The sequence below is a fragment of the Procambarus clarkii genome, chromosome 54 (genome assembly GCF_040958095.1).
Source record: "Procambarus clarkii isolate CNS0578487 chromosome 54, FALCON_Pclarkii_2.0, whole genome shotgun sequence".
Classification (NCBI taxonomy): domain Eukaryota; kingdom Metazoa; phylum Arthropoda; class Malacostraca; order Decapoda; family Cambaridae; genus Procambarus; species Procambarus clarkii.
In genome coordinates, this window is record NC_091203.1 from 13,059,681 (window position 1) to 13,080,735 (window position 21,055).

Below are 21,055 nucleotides of genomic sequence, written 5' to 3' on the forward strand. Positions count from 1 at the left end.
GGCTGAAAGTTGGTTAGCTGTGGCCACAGCTGAGCGAGTGTGTCTTGCAGCAGTGATGCCGGGCTTTTATACCGGAGAGTCTTGAGTCCTTGAATCGTATCTCAATGTTATAGTGACGTTCCACTGAGAAAGCTGTAATTAATATGTTTCTTATCTCTTTATTTTATTATTTTTTTTCCATATATAATCAATTACATATTATATTATAAGATTTTCCTTTAGGTTAACAAATATAAAACCCTAGTTAAATGTTTAATATTTAATATGTTTTACTTTTCGTTAAGGCAATGCACTGTTTACGATTCCTTGTTAATCTTAGCAAGTACTGCATAATTGGTATATACAGGGATAGTTAACCTTGGTAAATATTTCCATACTGAAATATGATTAGTGGTTGGCAAGTAATCTTATGTTGTAGCTTTAGTACTTCCCTCGGTTTAAAAGTCTTAAACCTAACTTTATTCCAACATGTGCTACACTTTTCAAGTAATATAGTGTTAGGCAAATGTAAGTATTTTGACCAGACCACACACTAGAAATTGAAGGGACGACGACGTTTCGTACATTTCGTTAAATTTCTTTCATCCTAAACCTGCTTCCAACACTAGTAGCACTGTACTATGCCTTCCCTTCATATCTTAACTCAAAACTTTTACCAATACCTTTCGTCCTCTTGACATTAAACTCGCCTTTCGACAAACTAACACACTTTGTAGCAATCTAGTTCACACTGCTCCTCCTGCTTCTAATGCTGCTGGTGTCTACTCTATTTCCTGTTCATCTTGTCCTCTCCAATACTTTGGCGAAACTGGCTGTACACTGAATGACAGACTTAAAGAACACAAGAGAAGTGTTAAGTCTGCAGACACTAACAATGCTCTCTTCTGCCATGTGAGGGATTCTAATCATCCCATTGATTGGTCTTCCTCCAAAATAATCTTCCCTGCCTCTACTCTACACAGACGCCGTCTTGTAGAATCGGCTCTTATAAACAATGTACCCAACATGAACTTGAGTCCTGGCTTTGTTGCTGTGGACTCTTCCCTTTCACAGTATATACTCAAATGCACTAATCTTTCTAACAAACGTGACTTAACATAAGCTTTCCCCCTTCCATTTCTTTCTTTCTCTTTCCTTTTCTTTCTCTCTTCTCCCTTTTTCTGTTCATTGTCTTCTCTTACGCTCCCTTGCTATCCTCTTCTTATTCCTATTACTATCTCCTTCGGTGGTTATAATAGGAGCTGCCTCGTATGGGCCAATAGGCCTGCTGCAGTTCTCATTACTACTATCCCCTTCACCTGACTTTCCTCCTCAGCTCTCTCTTGCCTATTTATTGCCTGCCCCTACCTCCTCATCACAATCGACTTGAGAATGGTCCAGGACGGACCGAAACGTCGTCGTCCCTTCAATTTCAAGTGTGTGGTCTGGTCAACATACTTCAGCCACGTTATTGTGACTCATCGCCTGCAAATGTAAGTATTATTGCGAATTTGGTAATACACTTTAATAAGATTTACTGACTGCATTAAAATATTTTTTTTATTAATTCCAGGTTTTACTGTTTCTTTGAATTACTTTTCAAGTAATTAAAATGTAATTGTAAATATTTTCTAATTAATTTGAATTAATTAACAACAAATAAATTACTAATTTTATTAGGTAATTTATAATCGTTTAAATTACCAATCAAGTTCAATCAATGTGAGCTTTAATATACCAATGTGCTTTAATATACTTACTAGTCTCTCTCATCTTATTTTTTTCTTTCTTGCAATGTATCTGTTATGATTTTATTAATTCCGCTAGAATTTACCTACTTAAAATTATCTATTAGATTAGGGACCTGCCCGAAATGTTGCGTGTACTAGTGGCTTTACAAGATTGTAAATACCATGTTATGTATTCTCACAAACCCAATGTGCCTTCTTGTTTATACATAAATAAATATATAAGTAGCACGGGCTATGGTAAGCAAGTTGAGGACTTACCTGGCACCGGAGCGGGGCAAGTAGCACGGGCTATGGTGAGCCCGTTGTGGACTTACCTGTCACAGGAGCGGGTCTGTAACTTATCCAAACAATGATTGTTGTTTGTGGTTTTAGATTCAGCTACTCAGAACAAAAGTTCCAAGTAGCACGGGCTATGGTGAGGCCATAGTGGAATTACCTGGCACAGGAGCGGGGCTGTGAAAAAACAATCATGGTTGTAGCTGCTTTTATAGCGTGAAGTCAGGTGTCTTGGGGAGATGTGTATACATTGGGTAATAACTTCTTTGTTACATGATCGCTCACCACATCTGGTAACCACTGCTCTCAGGAGATACTGTTAATACTTTAAAGAAAACATAAATACTGCTATATGTTCATAGTTTAATATCCGTTATAAAAACATATTACAGTTATTTACAAACTACTGAGGTAGTCGATGAGATTGAATTTGGGGTCTCTATTCATGCGATGTAATTATGATGCCGCATGAATTATAAAATGATGCCGCCATTTCTACAAGAGGTCTGCAGATCCTGAACCATCCTACTCAGTCTTCTCTAATTATGGTTACCGGCCACTAAACCATTATAGTCACCACTACTACTAGATTTCTGCTGACCTAAATGACACCATCTCTACTTACATTTAGGTTTATGGGAAATCAAACTATATGGTAAACCATCTCAACAATAATTTTCAGACTACGAGGCCTACACGACAAACAATTGCAAAGATCACACTCATCGCCAGGATTACTATCATTATGACATCAATGAGCTGAAATATGCATTAAATTATTCAACAAGTTTAATGTTATTTTGTTGAGTGTTCTGTTGTACAGCAAAGAAATAAATCTATATAATAATTGTTAAGTTTATTATTAATTATCATTTGCATCATTAATATCATTGTGGTATCATAACGTTGAAAACGATTCAATGTGTTTCCGGTTGCTTGACATGGTTAAGATGTATAATGTTGATATGGTTAATATATCTGGAAGAATATATTAACTTCTGTCAATAATATTGATGAAAAAAGATGTATGTAATTAATTAATTTTATAGAGAAAATATTTGTATATATTGCGATTTGGTACTGAACCTATGAAACGATTTCCGTGGAAATTGTATGCTTGCTTTAGGAGGCATGCGATGTATAGACGTATATTTTAAGAACACACTACATGTCTAATAACATTTTGACAAAAACTAAATTCTACATAACAGTTTCCTATCAAATACAATACAGTAAGTTCAGATTGAGATGTCAGCATTTAAATATTTTTAATATTTAAATGTATTTATATTTAAATAAAATTAAATATTTATATTTAAATAAAATAAAAAAAATATATTTTTTTTATGTATACTCTATACAGACGTTAGCTGGATGGAATAGAGTTGGATGGGAAGGGGCCACGACTCGCCGAGCCAAAGCATCCATTTTATAAATATTGTCGGTTCTTTCCTCTGATGCAAATAAGGGTAATATATGATAATTTTACTAAAGCTCGCATTAATGCAAGGTTAAAGTGATATTAGTTTATCAGTAGAGTATTCTGAGTGTTGATGAAATATATTTACTGACAATTTTAGACGAAAAACTTATATCAGCCGACGAGGGCTAGTTCACTGTACTCACCTATTTGTGTTTGCGGGGGTTACGCTCTGGCTCTTTGGTACCGCCTCTCAACTGTCACTCAACTGGTGTACTGATTCCTGAGCCTACTGGGCTCTTTCATATCTACATTTGAAACTTTGTACGGAGTCAACCTCCACCACATCACTGCCTAATGCATTCCATCTGTTAACTACCCTGACACTGAAAATGTTGTTTCTAATGTCCCTGTGGCTGGCTCATTTGGGTACTTAGTTTCCACCTGTGTCCCCTTGTTCGTGTACCACCCGTGTTAAACAGTTTATCTTTATCTACCCGAATGGAGCCAGTTGGCCGAGCGGACAGCACGCTGTACACGTGATCCTGTGGCCCCGGGTTCGATCCCGGGCTTCAGCGAGAAACGATGGGCAGAGTTTCTTTCATCCTATGCCCCTGTTACATAGCAGTAAATAGGTACCTGGGAGTTAGTCAGCTGTCACGGGCTGCTTCCTGGGGGTGGCAGCCTGGTTGAGGACTAGGCCGCGGGGACACTAAAGCCCCGAAATCAACTCAAGATAACCCTGTCAATTCCTTTGAGAATTTTGTATGAAGTGATCTTGTCTCCCCTTACTCTTCTGTCTTCCAGTGTCGTGAGGTTCATTTCACGCAGCTTTTTCTCGTAACTTATGTCTCTTAGTTCTGGGACTAGCCTAGTGGCATATCTCAGAACTTTTTCCAGCTTCGTCTTCTGCTTGACAAGGTACAGACTCCATGCTGGGGCCGCATACTCCAGGATTGGTCATACATATACGGTATAGAGAGTTCTGAATGATTCCTTACACAGGTTTCTGAAGGCAGTTCTGATGTTAGATAGTCTCGCATACGTCGCAGATGTTATTCTCTTGATGTGGGCTTCAGGAGACTAGGTTTGGTGTAACATCAACTTCTAGATCTTTCTCTTTGTCAGTTTCATGAATGACTTTATCTCTCATTCAGTATCCTGTGTCTGACCTCCTGTTTCCACTGTATAGTTTGATGACCTTGCATTTACTCGAGGTGGAACTTTAGTAGACATTTGTTACAGCATTCATTCAATCTGTCTAGGTCATCTTGGAGCCTCATATTATCTTCCGCCGTCTTTTTCCTCTTCAAAATTTTTGCATCATCAGCAAACAATGAAAGGAATAAATCTTTTCCCTCTTGAAGTTCATTTACATATATCAGGAACAGTGCCTAGCGCCACTCATGCTGTGAGTAAACATGCTGCCACAATGACAACAAAAAGGAGGCATGGTCCGGGACTATGCCTCGGGACACTAAGCCCCGAAATCAACTCAAGATAACCTCAAGATGCAGTATATAGCGTATAAATTAAAGAGGAAAAATGTGGATAATAGAATAAAAGAACATAATATGTATTGAATAATAAATAACTGTTCATAAGAGTGTTAAAGGGAGTTTTATAACACATTAAGTATAGTTACTTAGAATTTGTCAGGATACGCATGAGAATAACAATAAAAACTATGTTTCAAGAATTGTAGGAAATTCAGGAGTTTGTATCAAGTGTGACCATCACGCCTCAACACGGAAGATTTCACTGACGCCTTTGAGATAAATTTAGCTCTGATGGCTTCGTGCCGCGGCTAATTTGTCAAACAGAATGTTTAATATTATTGTGCTTATTTGAGATGGTCTGTAGAGACTTGCCGGAGAGGTTAGGGGTGTGGTAAGCAAATGTTTCTGGAAGGATGGATGGATGGGTGTTTATAATGTTTAGGATGGATGTGGTGAGATGAGCAAGTCCACAAGGGCCGTGACGATGGTTCGAGCCTACGTCCGAGAGAATCCCAGACGCTGCCTTAATCGACTGAGGCAGTCGATTAAGGCAAGGAAGCGTCTGGAATCCTCTCAGACGAAGGTTAGAACCCTCGTCACGGCCTTTTTGGATTTGTTCAATTGATGCATCATGCTATTGTGATTTCTGTGTGCGGTGGGGTGAGATTACGAGTGACACGAAAGTGGTGTTGGAATAGTGAGGATAATGTTAGGTAATGTAAAGGGTGTGTTAATGTGAGAGAGTGGTGAGAAATTGACGAAATGTGTAGGATGAGTGAGACATTGGGTAGCCATAATATTGGTGGGGCGAAATAGCCTATGCAATAGGTTTAGTATTCACCTAGTTGTGCTTGCGGTGGTTGAGCTCTGCTCTTTCGGCCACCCTCTCAACTGTCAATCATTCAACTGTTACTAACTACTAGGATTTTTCACACACACACACTCACACCCAGGAAACAGCCCGGAACAGCTATCTAACTTCCAGTTACCTATTTACTGCCAGGTAACAGGGCCACCAGGGTGAAAAAAAATTTCCCCATTTCTTTCTGCCTGGTCCGGGAATCGAGCCATGGCTACAGAATTACGAGTCCTGCCCGCTGTCCGCTCAGCTACCAGACCCGGGTGAGTGTGTACTGTAGTGTGGGTGAAGTTATCTGTGGGACTGGTGTAATAAAGTGTCGATAAGGTGACTTCTGGGATAGATGTAATGTAGAGGGTGAGGTCAAGTAGTGATGTGGAAAAATCAAATTAGTTATGAGTGGGCAAAAGCTGGCATTGATATGGTGAGGGGGCAAATTGTGGGTTCTTGACCTTAACGAGTGGCATACTATGCAGAAGAATGAAATTTTGTTTTCGAAATTACATTGTAGCAATATTTTATATCAGCATATATCTACAACATAAACTGACAGAGGTGATTTCACGGATGAAGCTATGTCTTAAGTACTAATATTGGGGAAATGGGTTGTACAAGATATAGCGTGAGTTTGAAGCACAAGGTAGGAAACAATGAGGATAAAACTAGGTACTTTTTGGTTTTACTTTTGAATAATGCTTCATAGGCCTAAATATAGGTATAGATGGTTGGACAATATTCATTAGGGATTGAGTTCCAAAGACTTGGTTCTTTTATTTGCATGGAATGTTTGCACAGATTTAGTTTGACTATTGGGATATGCAAGAGATATTTATTTCTGGTAAGGTGTTCAGGGGGTTCTGTTACACCTATCAAGTAAAAAGTTTAACATCATGATTAGCAGTTAGGAGAAAGGATTTGTACGTGTAAACAGCACATGAGAATGTGTGGAGCGAATGTATGTTTAACATGTTAAGGGACTTGAACAGAGGGGCTGTGTGTGTTGCGTTCAGACAAAACACAAGAGCTTGTTATAGTTCTGATAGCAATTTTTAGCAGAGCGATGATGCGGTTGAAGTAATTTACAGTGGTTGAACACCATGCACAGATACCGTATGTAAGATAGGAAATGATTAGAGCATAGTATAATGAGAGGAGAGTAGTGTTAAGACATCTTAACCATGTCAACCAACTAGTAACATACTGATTCGCTTTCAGCGTCATGTTCCCAAATCAATATTATTGATACAAATTGTAATTAATAATAGTACAAATGGTAATTTATAATAGATTTAAAGTCATTATATATAAATATTTCTTTACTGTACAACATGACACTCATCAAAACAACATTGATCATGTTGCAACCATTAAAAATGTAGTTCAGGTCATTGACGTCATGATGATGGTGCGATCTTTGCAATTGTTTGTCATGTAGGCCTCATAGTGTGAAAATTATTGTTGAAAGGGTTTGGTTTCCCATAGGCCAAAATGTAGGTATAGATGGTGTCATTTGGATCAGCAGAAGTCTAGTAAAGGCCGGTAACCGTAATTAGAGACGAATGAGTAGGATGGTTCAGGATCTGCAGACCTCTTGTAGAAATGGCGGCCATAACGGTGACGGGGAGCGTAGTAGACCGGGTACAATGGTTCAGGCTCAGGTTCTGCAGATCTCATGTAGAAATGGCGGCCATAACCATGTCTTTGGCCGTAGGAATAAACTGGGTATGATGGTTCTGGCTCGGCAGACCTCTTTCCATTGTGGAAACTGTGAAAGTATGCATGGTAAGCACTACCGTAATTGCTCGTCACGTAACTAGGCTCCGCATCTCGCTTCTCAATCTCAGAAGCGCAAGTGGCAGCCACCAGAATCACAAACCCCCTATATATGAAAAATCACAAGAACAGTTATATAATATTTAGCAGAAAAGAACTGTATTTATATTCTTGTATATGAAATTTGCTGTTGTGTCAAAAATTGTAAAATTATATGCTCTTGTGTCAGGATTTGTAAAATTATATGCTATTGTGTCAGAAAAGTGTCATAGAAAGATTATATCTGAAACGTGTGGTTGTATATACACACTTGAAAATGTGTAATATTCGTTGAAAAAACAAAAACAAAAAAAATCTCCTTTCTATTTAGCCTGCAGTACTGAGACTTGGAACAATTGCAGCTCTTTTCATATACAACTAGTCGAAAATTATTGGTTGTTATTTCATAACTTTTAATAAACTAATCTAATGCCTCCTTAAAACATATATCTTCACTCGTGTAATCACCTCTGTCATTTTATATTATATTTATATGATGATATAAAACATTTGTACTACGTAATTTAAAAAAAAAAATTGCACCCGTCTGTATAGTATGCCGCTCGTTTAGGTCGAGAACCCACAATTTATCCCTCACCTAAACAATGCCAGCTCTAGCCCTCTTATAACTAATTTGATCTCTCCCCATCACTACTTGACCTCACCCCCTACACTACACCTATCCCAGAACTCACCTTGTCTATACTTTATAACACCAGTTCCACAGATAACTTCACCCACACTACACTACATTTAATGCATAGGCTATTTCACCCCACCAATAATATAGCTACCTTATATCTCACGCATCCCACACATTTTATCACTTTTTCATCAATCTCTCACATTACCACACCTCACACATTACCTAATATTATCCACACTATACCAACATCACTTTTGTCTCACTCATAATCTCACGTCACCACATCCATCCTAAACATTAACACACCCATCCATCCATCCTTCCATAAACATTTGCTCACCACACCCCAATCTCTCCGGCAAGGCTCTACAGACTATCTCAAATAAGCACAAAAAAATTAATCATTCTGTTTGACAAATTAGCTGTGGTTAGAAGGCATGTGAGCTAAATTTATCTCAAAGGCGTCAGTAAAATCTTCCGTGTCGAGGAGTGAAGGTGAGGCAGACTTGAGACAAACTCCTCTATTTCCTTCTTGAAAAATGGTTTTTATTTATAATTCTGACGCTATACTTATTGTGTTTTAAAACTCCCTTTAACACTCAAATGGACAGTTGTTATTATAATAAGAATTTTACGTGGTTTTGTCAGGGACAGGCAACCTGTTCATTTATACACAATAGGCATATATCGAGATCCCCCTAAAGGTCGAAGTTCTGACCTTCTCTGAGATGCAGCCCCACAACAATTGAATATCTCTAGTATACCTATATATTTAACGAAACCTCAGTGCATGAATAAAGAAAATTCTTAATTATAGTCCTTCACAAACGGCACCATACTTCCATAGGATCCAGCAACACAAGGTGAGTCAGTGAATGTGGCCTCAGCTGGTACGATACCCTTATAATACATAGTGCCTTACCGGAACACTTAAAACAGTATACAGGTAATGCCTTACCCCAACTGAATGTTTGGAATAATTAAGGACTTATATCACAGAGAGTGAGAGATGGATTACTGACAGGCATTATGAGTTTAATGAAGTCAGATTGATGCTAAATGAAATGAGTATTTGGAGAGATTTTGAGCGAGGATAGGGCCAGATTTTGTTGATGCAGAGTGTGAACATAAATATTCTACGCCATATGATTAATTTATATTAAATTTGCTGTTATCTACTTCATCATTCTAATTTTGTGATATATAATGTCTTTACAATATATAATCCTTCTATTTTGTGATATATAATGTCTTTACAATATATAATCCTTCTAATTCTTGTTAAATATCCCTATCTTGATGCCTAAATGAAATTTTTTATGTAGATTGCCAAACTCGTATTAAGTGCAGCCGGCATTGAAATGATTAGCTTAAATTGTTACCAATTCTTTCTGATTCTGATAATGCCAATGTCTACATGTTATTCATTTTGTGAAAATGTCTTATGTAATTAATAGCTATGCTTTTTTATGTAAAGTATCCAAATTATAAAAGTACTACTATATATGTAGTACTCAAATGATACTCAAACACCTGTAAATATAACTGATATCAACACGAACGTGGCAGATTTTGAAAGAGAAATTGATACTATGCCCATGCACTCAGCCCCGGGTCCAGACTCATGGAAATCAATATTTATAAAGAAATGCAAAGTGCCAGTAGCACAGGCACTCAGTATAGTGTGGAGGAAGAACTTGGACACAGGGGAAATACCAGAAGCGCTTAAAGCATCAGACATTTCCCCTCTACACAAGGGTGGTAGCAAAGCATTGGCAAAGAATTATAGACCAGTTGCACTAACGTCCCACATAGTAAAAGTATTTGAGAAAGTATTCAGGAGTCAGGTCACTAGATTCATGGAAACCAATGACCTCCACAATCCAGGCCAACATGGATTTAGAGCAGGAAGATCATTCCTCTCACAGCTACTTGACCACTATAACAAAATCACTGAGGCATTAGAGGAAAAACATAATGCAGATGTCGTGTACACAGATTTTGCAAAGGCATTCGACAAATGTGACCATGGAGTGATTGCACACAAAATGAGGTCAATTGGTATAACTGGTAAAATAGGACGCTGGATACTCAATTTCCTGTTGAACAAAACACAAAGAGTAACAGTCAATCAAGTAAAATCGAGTCCGAGCACAGTTAAAAGCTCTGTACCTCAAGGTACAGTCCTTGCACCACTGCTGTTCCTTATTCTCATATCAGATATTGACAAAAACACAAGTCACAGCTTCGTGTCATCCTTTGCAGATGATAAAAAAATTAGCATGAAAATTACCTCTGCTGAAGACATTGATAAACTACAAACAGATATTAACAAAGTTTTCGATTGGGCAGCAGAAAATAACATGATGTTTAACGGTGATAAATTCCAGGTACTCAGATACAGTAAAAATGAGGATCTGAAACATAATTCAGGGTACAAAACACAATCGAAATTGCCCATAGTAGGAAAACAGCGTGTCAAGGATTTGGGAATAATGATGTTCGACGACCTAACGTTTAGAGAGCATAACCAAGCAAGTATTGCGTCAGCCAGAAAAATGATAGGATGGATTACGAGAACCTTCAAGTCCAGAGATCCCATCACAATGGTTGTGCTCTTCAAATCACTTGTGTTGTCCCATCTTGAGTACTGTTCAGTACTCACTTCCCCCTTCAGAGCAGGAGAGATTGCTGAAATTGAGGGAATACAGAGAACATATACGGCACGCATAGACGAGATATAGCACCTAAATTATTGGGTTCGACTCAAAGCTCTCAAAATGTACTCACTACAAAGGAGAGGAGAGAGATACACTGGAGGGACAGGTCCCAAATCTGCACAGTAAAATAACAAGGTACTGGAATGAACGACATGGAAGAAAATGCAGAATAGAACCAGTGAAGACCAGAGTTGCCTTGGGCACAATCAGAGAACACTGTATGAACATCAGAGGCCCACGGTTGTTCAACGTCCTACCAGCGAGCATCAGAAATATTACAGGAACAACCGTGGACATCTTCAAGAGGAAACTATATTGTTTCCTTCAAGGAGTGCCGGACCAACCGGGCTGTGGTGGGTATGTGGGCCTGCGGGCCGTTCCAAGCAACAGCCTGGTGGACCAAACTCTCACAAGTCAAGTCTGGCCTCGGGCCGGGCTAGGGGAGTAGAAGAACTCCCAGAACCCCATCAACCAGGTATCAACCAGGTATGAATAAAGTTTGAATTTGAATTCGGGGCATGTCCCTCCAGCTATCACCCTCTATCGTAATCTCAATTCAAGCTATCCATCCTCCTGCAAAATCAATATGGGTAGTGGCACCCCTCCTTGACGCCACTGGTCTTAGATAGAAGGCTGTCCTGCAGTCCCTTAATAGGTACACCTCAGCTTACTAGTCTTGTACATCGATTATTTAAGATCCTTCGAATTCTGGATGTCTGCTTCCTGAATACCAAGGCACATACTCCATTCATGAAGTATGTAGGCGTGGAGAAGGTGGGAGAACGTACATACATACATAGCTTCATACAAGAGGGTGGAACATACTCCATAGATGGAGTATGTCCAGGTCTAGGATTTCACAGCATGATCCACCTTTTTAATTGACGGTGATTAAGAAGGTGAAAGCTGTGTGCAGTCGATGCAATCAGCGAGCACACAAATGCCAACACAGAATCGACAAAAGACCTCTGAGTGATATCCATTAAAATGTTAGGAGAGCATAAATCTTAAATGTTAAAGAATATGAAATACATAACGCATTCATGTCTTTTTCATTTGGATCACTTCTCTTGCATGTTTAGGCAAGTTGTGCATTAAGCATAGACACAGAGTTCTCCCATATTAACAGGAATTTGATGAAAGAACGTGAGTAGCCCCTCACTATGCTCTAGTTGCCCTTGAGAGGTGGTGATCTTTGGGGATTGAAATAGCCCGAAATTACCATCACTTTTAAGGGTCTGAGTTGTGGTGCAGTGGGTTAGAGGCATACCAGTTATGCCAGGTGTTATAAGGTTTCTGAGCTGGCTAGGGTTCGAATCTCCTGGTGGTAAAGTGTTCTAATGTTGCATAACTTCTCTTTCGTGTTTAGCCAAGTTGTGCATTAAGCATAGACACAGAGTTCTCCCAAATTAACAGGAATTTGATGAAAGAACGTGAGTAGCCCCTCACTATGCTCTAGTTGCCCTTGGGAGGTGGTGATCTTTGGGGATTGAAATAGCGTGAAATTACAATCTCTTTTAAGGGTCTGAGTCGTGGTGCAGTGGGCTAAAGGCATACCAGTTATGCCAGTTGTTGTCAGGCTTCTGTGCTGGCTAGGTTTCGAATCTCCTGGTGGGAAAGTGTTCTAAGGTTGTATAACTTCTCTTGAGTGTTTAGGCAAGTTGTGCATTATATATATATATATATATATATATATATATATATATATATATATATATATATATATATATATATATATATATATATATATATATATATATATATACATATATACATATATATTATTAAATATGACCAAAAAAGTAAGATTAATAATTCTAACATGAATTTTCTCAATCTTTCGTACATTTCTTTTCACTGTTGTTGGTAATACAAAAATCAATTCTCAAAAATTCATTTTTATTTCTAGTCTGACGCGACACTTGAGCGCGTTTCGTAAAACTTACTACATTTTCAAACACTTTAGTTTAAACATGAGAAACATTCAGCCTACTCACGAGAAACTCTACAGACACAAAACAGAACGCTTTAAAAGAGACCAACGTCGTCTATGCCTTCAAATGCCCTCTTGGGGACTGTAAGCTCCAAAAAACCCAGTATATAGGCAAGACAACAACATCTCTTTCTAGGCGTTTAACGATGCATAAGCAACAGGGCTCCATTAAGGAACATATAATCTCTTCCCACAACCAAACCATCACCAGAGAAATCCTAGTAAACAACACAGAAATCATCGATAGATAAAGTGATAGCAGACGGCTTGACGTTTGCGAGGCACTACACATTAAAAAGTCAACACCAGAAATCAACAGCCAATTAATGCACAACTTTATTCTACCCACCTCAAGACTCCGCTCCAATATAGAAGCATCAAGAAATATGGACCAATAGGCTTTCTACAATCACTTCCATTCAATACCCATTGTTTCGTGTTCTGTCTTGTGTTGATGAATTTAATACCCTATTAATACCACCTCACTCAAATGTAGATATAAACAAATCGGAGATGTGTAAGTTCTGTTCAGTTGTGTATGTGTAAACTAAAGTCTTTGAAAATGTAATAAGTTTTACGAAACGCGCTCAAGTGTCGCGTCAGACTAGAAATAAAAATGAATTTTGGAGAATTGATTTTTGAATTACCACCAACAGTGAAAAGGAATGTACGAAAGATCGAGAAAATTCGTGTTAGAATTATTAATCTTACTTTTTCGGTCATATTTAATAATATATGTCTACAGGAAAGACTAAATATATCTATATATATATATATATATATATATATATATATATATATATATATATATATATATATATATATATATATATATATATATATATATATATATATATATATATATATATATATATATATATATATATATATATATATATATTTATATATATATATATATATATATATATATATATATATATATATATATATATATATATATATATATATATATACATATATATATACATATATTTATACATATATATATATACATATATTTATATATATATATATATATATATATATATATATATATATATATATATATGTATATATATATATATATATATATATATATATATATATATATATATATGTATATATATATATATATATATATATATATATATATATATATATATATATGTATATATATATATATATAAATATATATATATATATATATATATATATATGTCGTACCTAGTAGCCAGAACGCACTTGTCAGCCTACTATGCAAGGCCCGATTTGCCTAATAAGACAATTTTTCATGAATTAATTGTTTTTTGACAACCTAACCTACCTAACCTAACCTAACCTAACTTTTTCGGCTACCTAACCTAACCTAACCAATAGAGATAGGTTAGGTTAGGTTAGGTAGGGTTGGTTAGGTTCGGTCATATATCTACGTTAATTTTAACTCCAATAAAAAAAAATTACCTCATACATAATGAAATGGGTAGCTTTTTCATTTCATAAGAAAAAAATTAGAGAAAATATATTATTTCAGGAAAACTTGGCTTATTAGGCAAATCGGGCCTTGCATAGTAGGCTGACAAGTACGTTCTGGCTACTAGGTACGACATATATATATATATATATATATATATATATATATATATATATATATATATATATATATGTATATATATATATATATATATATATATATATATATATATATATATATATATATATATGTATATATATATATATATATATATATATGTCGTACCTAGTAGCCAGAACTCACTTCTCAGCCTACTATTCAAGGCCCGATTTGCCTAATAAGCCAAGTTTTCCTGAATTAATATATTTACTATAATTTTTTTCTTATGAAATGATAAAGCTACCCTTTTCACTATGTATGAGGTTAATTTTTTTTTATTGGAGTTAAAATTAACGTAGATATATGACCGAACCTAACCAACCCTACCTAACCTAACCTAACCTATATATATAGGTAAGGTTAGGTTAGGTAGCCAAAAAAAGCTAGGTTAGGTTAGGTTAGGTAGGTTAGGTAGACGAAAAAACATTAATTCATGAAAACTTGGCTTATTAGGCAAATCGGGCCTTGCATAGTAGGCTGAGAAGTGAGTTCTGGCTACTAGGTACGACATATATATATATATATATATATATATATATATATATATATATGTCGTACCTAGTAGCCAGAACGCACTTCTCAGCCTACTATGCAAGGCCCGATTTGCCTAATAAGCCAAGTTTTCATGAATTAATTATTTTTCGACTACCTAACCTACCTAACCTAACCTAACCTAACTTTTTGTGCTACCTAACCTAACCTAACCTATAAAGATAGGTTAGGTTAGGTTAGGTAGGGTTGGTTAGGTTTGGTCATATATCTACGTTAATTTTAACTCCAATAAAAAAAAATTGACCTCATACATAATGAAATGGGTAGCTTTATCATTTCATAAGAAAAAAATTAGAGAAAATATATTAATTCAGGAAAAATTGGCTTATTAGGCAAATCGGGCCTTGCATAGTAGGCTGAGAAGTGCGTTCTGGCTACTAGGTACGACATATATATATATATATATATATATATATATATATATATATATATATATATATATATATATATATATATATATATATACATATATATATGTCGTACCTAGTAGCCAGAATGCACTTCTCGGCCTAGTATGCAAGGCCTGATTTGCCTAATAAGCCAAGTTTTCCTGAATTAATTGTTTCTCGACTACGTAACCTACCTAACCTAACCTAGCCTAACTTTTTCGGCTACCTAACCTAACCTAACCTATAAAGATAGGTTAGGTTAGGTTAGGTAGGGTTGGTTAGGTTCGGTCATATAACTACGTTAATTTTAACTCCAATAAAAAAAAATTGACCTCATACATAATGAATTGGGTATCTTTATCATTTCATAAGAAAAAATTAGAGAAAATATATTAATTCATGATAACTTGGCTTATTAGGCAAATCGAGCCTTGCATAGTAGGCTGAGAAGTGCGTTCTGGCTACTAGGTACGACATATATATATATATATATATATATATATATATATATATATATATATATATATATATATATATATATATATATATATATATATATATATATATATATATATATATATATATATATATATATATATATATATATATATATATATATATATATATATTTAGGGGTACCACCACTGGTTTAATTAAAGGGACCCACATCCTCGAAGAAGAAAATATATAGTGTTCAGAGAAGACCTTGTGGATTCTCACTGAATACTTTAATCTTTTCCTCTCCTACCACCCCTATTATTTTTTTTTTATTTGATTTTATTGCAATGCTACAGTTTACAGAAAACACACACTTATATAACAATATACCAATCAGTGTTCGAAGACTTCGTCCAGCTCCTCGGGTGTCGGGTGTGTACCCAAGATACAGCACGCATTTCCCCTCTGAACAGCGACACTGAGGCGCTGGAACATAAAACTGGCCGCTCTTGGGTCTCTAGTCTTCCCAATGAGTTCCTTGCCCAGCTCCTTCAGGAACTTAAATGCACATTTACCCCAGGCGCCCAGAGTCTCAGAGCCTATTGGCACGAACCTGTAACAACGTTCTAGGTCCCTGTACTTGTTAGTTTTCTGGGTCTCCCTGAAGGTGGCCGCCCCGCCTCCCTCAGCTGCGCTGTAAGGTAGATAGGTATCAGCCAATGTGGATGCACAAGTGTAGTCCCACACGACCTGTTTACCTTCCCTCCACGGCTGCAGGGTGACTCCATCTGGGCGTTTTTGGCTGTTGTCAGGTCTGCACAACTGAGGTTCCCTTTGTGCTGGACACCCAGCTGTAGCCAAACTTCTCTTGATGATGTCATTGACTGCTTCATGTCTGGCAATCTTTCCCTGTGTCTTACGACAGATGAGACCATGGCTGCCGTATTGGTCTGCCCGTGCATGGTCGCATATACACCGGTGCTCGGTGGAGATAGGGGCGGCAAGGCGCAGAGCAACACCAATACTTAGGGTCCGATGGTCCAGGCGGGTGCCCAAGGCGGAATTAGGGACTGCCAACAGGAAGTCCCCGGCATGGGGCGCTTGCACAGCTAGAAGACGCGCTTTGTCCTTCCTGGAAGCTGCCTCCAGCAATGATGTGGCGATGTTCTCCACTATGGGGCTATCCCAATTGGACTGTTTGCAGTCATTTGGAAAAGTCGGTCGAGGATGAGAGTTGACGAGAGTGTCCCACTGACCGGCTCCTTCCGCGAATTTGGGATCATGAATCCCAATAGAGTCTCTTAGGTGTTCCGGTAGTATTTCCTTAACTAATTCACCTGTTGCACTGGTCGAGGATAAGAATGCTGGCAATGCTAACTGTGTCGCCTTGCGAATACCTATTCCCCCGAGTCTAACTGGGAGCGTTGCTTGATCCCATTGGTCATCTTGCAGGGAGAGGTTTAACACTTTCACGGTTATTGACCTTAGGAGTGTGTCATATTCTGTTAATTTTGGGCTGTCGAAGGAGGGAGCAAACCTTAGGAAATAGGTCAGTCTGGGCAAAGCCAGGCACCTTGTGAGAAGGTACAAAGCATCGTGGGCGTCCAAAGCCCCTATTCTTCCCTCCATCCTCCTCAGGTCGTTCAGCTTTTCTTCGAGGACTACCTCAATGGCGCTCGAGCCCAGAGGTGCCCCTAGCAGCACACTGTCGGTGGGAGCGATCACCTGGGCTCCTGGCAATATGGTTCGCACTGCATCTATGGTTGGTTGGCTAGATGAGATAATTTCACACTTTAATGGGTTTAGGGTGAATCCTAACTCCTCTCCCTTAGATTTCACTAGCTGTAGATCTTCTAGCAGGGACTCCTGTGTCCCTGCCAGGGTGCCATCGTCCAGGAACCAGATGTTGAGTTCGCTGGTCAACCTGCTTGTGACCTCTTTAACAGCCATGCAAAAAAGAAAAGGGGCAAGTGGGTCTCCCTGCTGGACACCTTCTGCAGAAACAACTTCATGTTCCCCAAACAGCAGCGTCGATTCCCTACTGTACCCTGCTGAGACGAAGGGGAGTAGAGAAGGAAAGCTTGTTCGAACTGCTTCCAGTACCACATCCCTTTTTACCTGGTTGAAGGCATTTTTAAAGTCTAATTTAATTAATGCCTTATTTTCTGGGAGGTGCTTGATATAGGCTCGTGCTGCATGAGCTGCTGCTTCACAGCCATGGGGGACACCAAAACCTAGTTGATGGGGTCGAAGCATCGTCGTAGCGTCTACGCTAATTTTTCTGACAGCTGCCCTAGCAACAAGGCGCCGAAGTGTGTTACCCACGGCAATGGGTCTGACTCCACCATCTTTCTTCTTGAGGGCACAAAGGGATGCTCCAAAGAAAAAGGGTTTAATTGTATCTGGGATCAACCCAGAGAGGCAGTCGTTGACAAACTTCGTGACCTCTGACAATAGTGTCTCGGCAACTTCTCCGAGAACTGGGTTTACCATCTCCTTCAGGTGCTGAGGTCTTACTCCAGTGTATCCCCCTGCCGAGCCTGGCGGAAATGACATGATGGCTTTGTATACCTCTGACGCTTGGAGGACTAAAGGTCCCATGTCTGGGACATTTGTGTCCTGAGCAGTGGGTTCCAATGGTACTCTAGGAGGGTGCTTCTCTCTCAGCGAGTTGGCGGTAGCGGTATTTCTAGGGGCGATTGTGTCTTCACTGGTAAGTAACCTAATTGCCCCTACTGTGTTGCCCTCTTCAATTTTTTGGGTCACTTGTGTTCCTAGTTTAAAATTGTCATTGGAACTCTTGGGTCTGCCACGACGGTTTATGCGTTCAGGAGGGATGGGGATCAAGTTGTCAGCTCTGGGGAAATTATTTATTGCCCTAGTGACTGATGAGGCTAGTGACTTGCCTCCTCTTGCAGGAACGCCTAAGCAAATATTGCCAAACAGGAGCCAACTATGCCAAGCTTTGATGGTGGCTGCAGCATTAAGATTTTCAGACCGTTCATTTACTTTCTTTAAAAGGTCTGTATATTTCCCTGCTGCAAATGGGCGCGCTGCTTTAGGAATGTGAGGAAGAGTTCTGGTGGTGGATGCTTTGATGGCCCCCAGGAGGTCATCTGATGACATGAAGTTTGCTGGGATGTGTGGGGGTGCTGGGGGGACCTGTGGGGCTTCTCTCTCTTTACAGGTTCTGTCCATGAACCCTCACAGCTGTTGTGTTGACATAGGGTTCCATCGTTTCTAAGGCTGTGTGATTCGTCACAAACCCGACACGTTCCTCTGAGTCTGGGTCCTCTGGTTGCACGTCTGGGTACACTGTTCCCAGGACCCTGTTCTTGGCTGAGGGGTTCCTGGCTAGTTGGTGGAGTCCCCTCCATCCCCCGGGCGGCCGGCGTGGGAGGGATGACAGGGGTGGTGGCGGCAGGGGTGGACACGGGTGGTGGCAGGAGGGGTGGCTAGCTGTCCCTCACACTCACCACTCCTATGATTACTTGTGTCTCCCTCCCTTTTGGGAGGAACCTGAATGTCTGCTGTGACCTGTGCCATATCTGGGTGCATGGAGGGTAGCACATCCCTGCCACAAGCACTGTGTGGGCGGTGAATAGGTGGGTGGGAGACACCCAGGCGCAGAGTGGGCTGGGTGGTGGGATGGCAAGAGGTACTGTGGTGCGGTCAGGCCGGCGGGTGGGGAGGAGATGGGGGTTGACCGGGCCTCGCTCAGCTTGAGGGGGGGTCTGGGTGACACTTAAACACTGGTATAATTTTCTTGTATATCACTGCACAATGGTGAATGAATCATACACTTGTAATCCGACACACTGTGAGCTCTATTAGCTCTGACCATGATTGCTGATTTTTATTTTCGTTTTTCTTTCCCAAACGTATTTCTATAAACACTGGGTGGCACATGGGTGACCCCCTCTCGCCCGACCGAACAACAACACCCCCTCCTCCCCCACACCTTAGCCTGGGAGACCTAGAGGGCGCCAGCGTGGCCCTCACTGCCGTTGTATTCCATACCCTGCACACCCACCTGTTTTTATCCGTTTTTGTTGAGATGGTCCACTCTGGGCACCTTCCGCCACTCCTGCACCTTCCCAGGACATTCACACAGCACTCTGTGAAAGCTAGGCACGGTGACGTCAGGATGTCCCTAGGTAATGGCTCAGTAAACAACAGAGCCTCCTATATATATATAGGAGGCTCTGAACAGAGCCTATACGTATATATGTATATATATATATGTATACATATATATATATATATATATATATATATATATATATATATATATATATATATATATATATATATATATATATATATATATATATATATATATATATATATATATATATATATATATATATATATATATATATATATATATATATATATATATATATATATATATATATATATGGCGATCCAGAGGGGAAATGCTTGCTGCGTCCTCGGTTCCTGTCCAGAAGCGGAGGAGCTTCAAGAGATCCATAACCTTTAGGCATTTGTCTTGTATGTTTTGTAACCTTTAAATACACAATTAAGGAAAAAAAAAAAAAAAAGGAAGGGGTGGTAGGAGAAAAGCACACAGAAACTGTATTGGAGGGGACCTACGTTCCCTCCAATGCGTTATGTGTGGTTTCCTCCGAGGCTATGGGTCCCCCTTCTTCCAGCCAGAGGTGGTACTCCCTTCCCTATTAATATATATATATATATATATATATATATATATATATATATATATATATATATATATATATATATATATATATATATATATATATATATATATATATTTTGTTTAATACAATAGGGAAGGGAGTACCACCTCTGGCTGGAAGAAGGGGGACCCATAGCCTCGGAGGAAACCACACATAACTCATTGGAGGGAATGTGGGTCCCCTCCAATACAGTTTCTGTGTGCTTTTCTCCTACCACCCCCTTCCCTTTTTTTTTTCCTTTATTGTGTATTTAAAGGTTACAAAACATACAAGACAAATGCCTAAAGGTTATGGATCTCTTGAAGCTCCTCCGCTTCTGGACAGGAACCGAGGACGCAACAAGCATTTCCCCTCTGGATCGCCATAT

The 21,055-nt window shown here is 38.8% G+C and overlaps 1 protein-coding gene across 1 annotated transcript in view; it reads right to left on the bottom strand.

The window, feature by feature from the left end:
- Positions 1-7,299: 7,299 nt before the first annotated feature.
- LOC123771388 (uncharacterized) overlaps positions 7,300-21,055 on the bottom strand; it is an 18,483-nt gene continuing 4,727 nt past the window's right edge. Inside the window, exon 3 of the mRNA XM_069305244.1 lies at positions 7,300-7,663. Coding sequence (XP_069161345.1) covers positions 7,300-7,663 — 364 coding nt within the window. The remainder of the gene's footprint in view (positions 7,664-21,055) is intronic.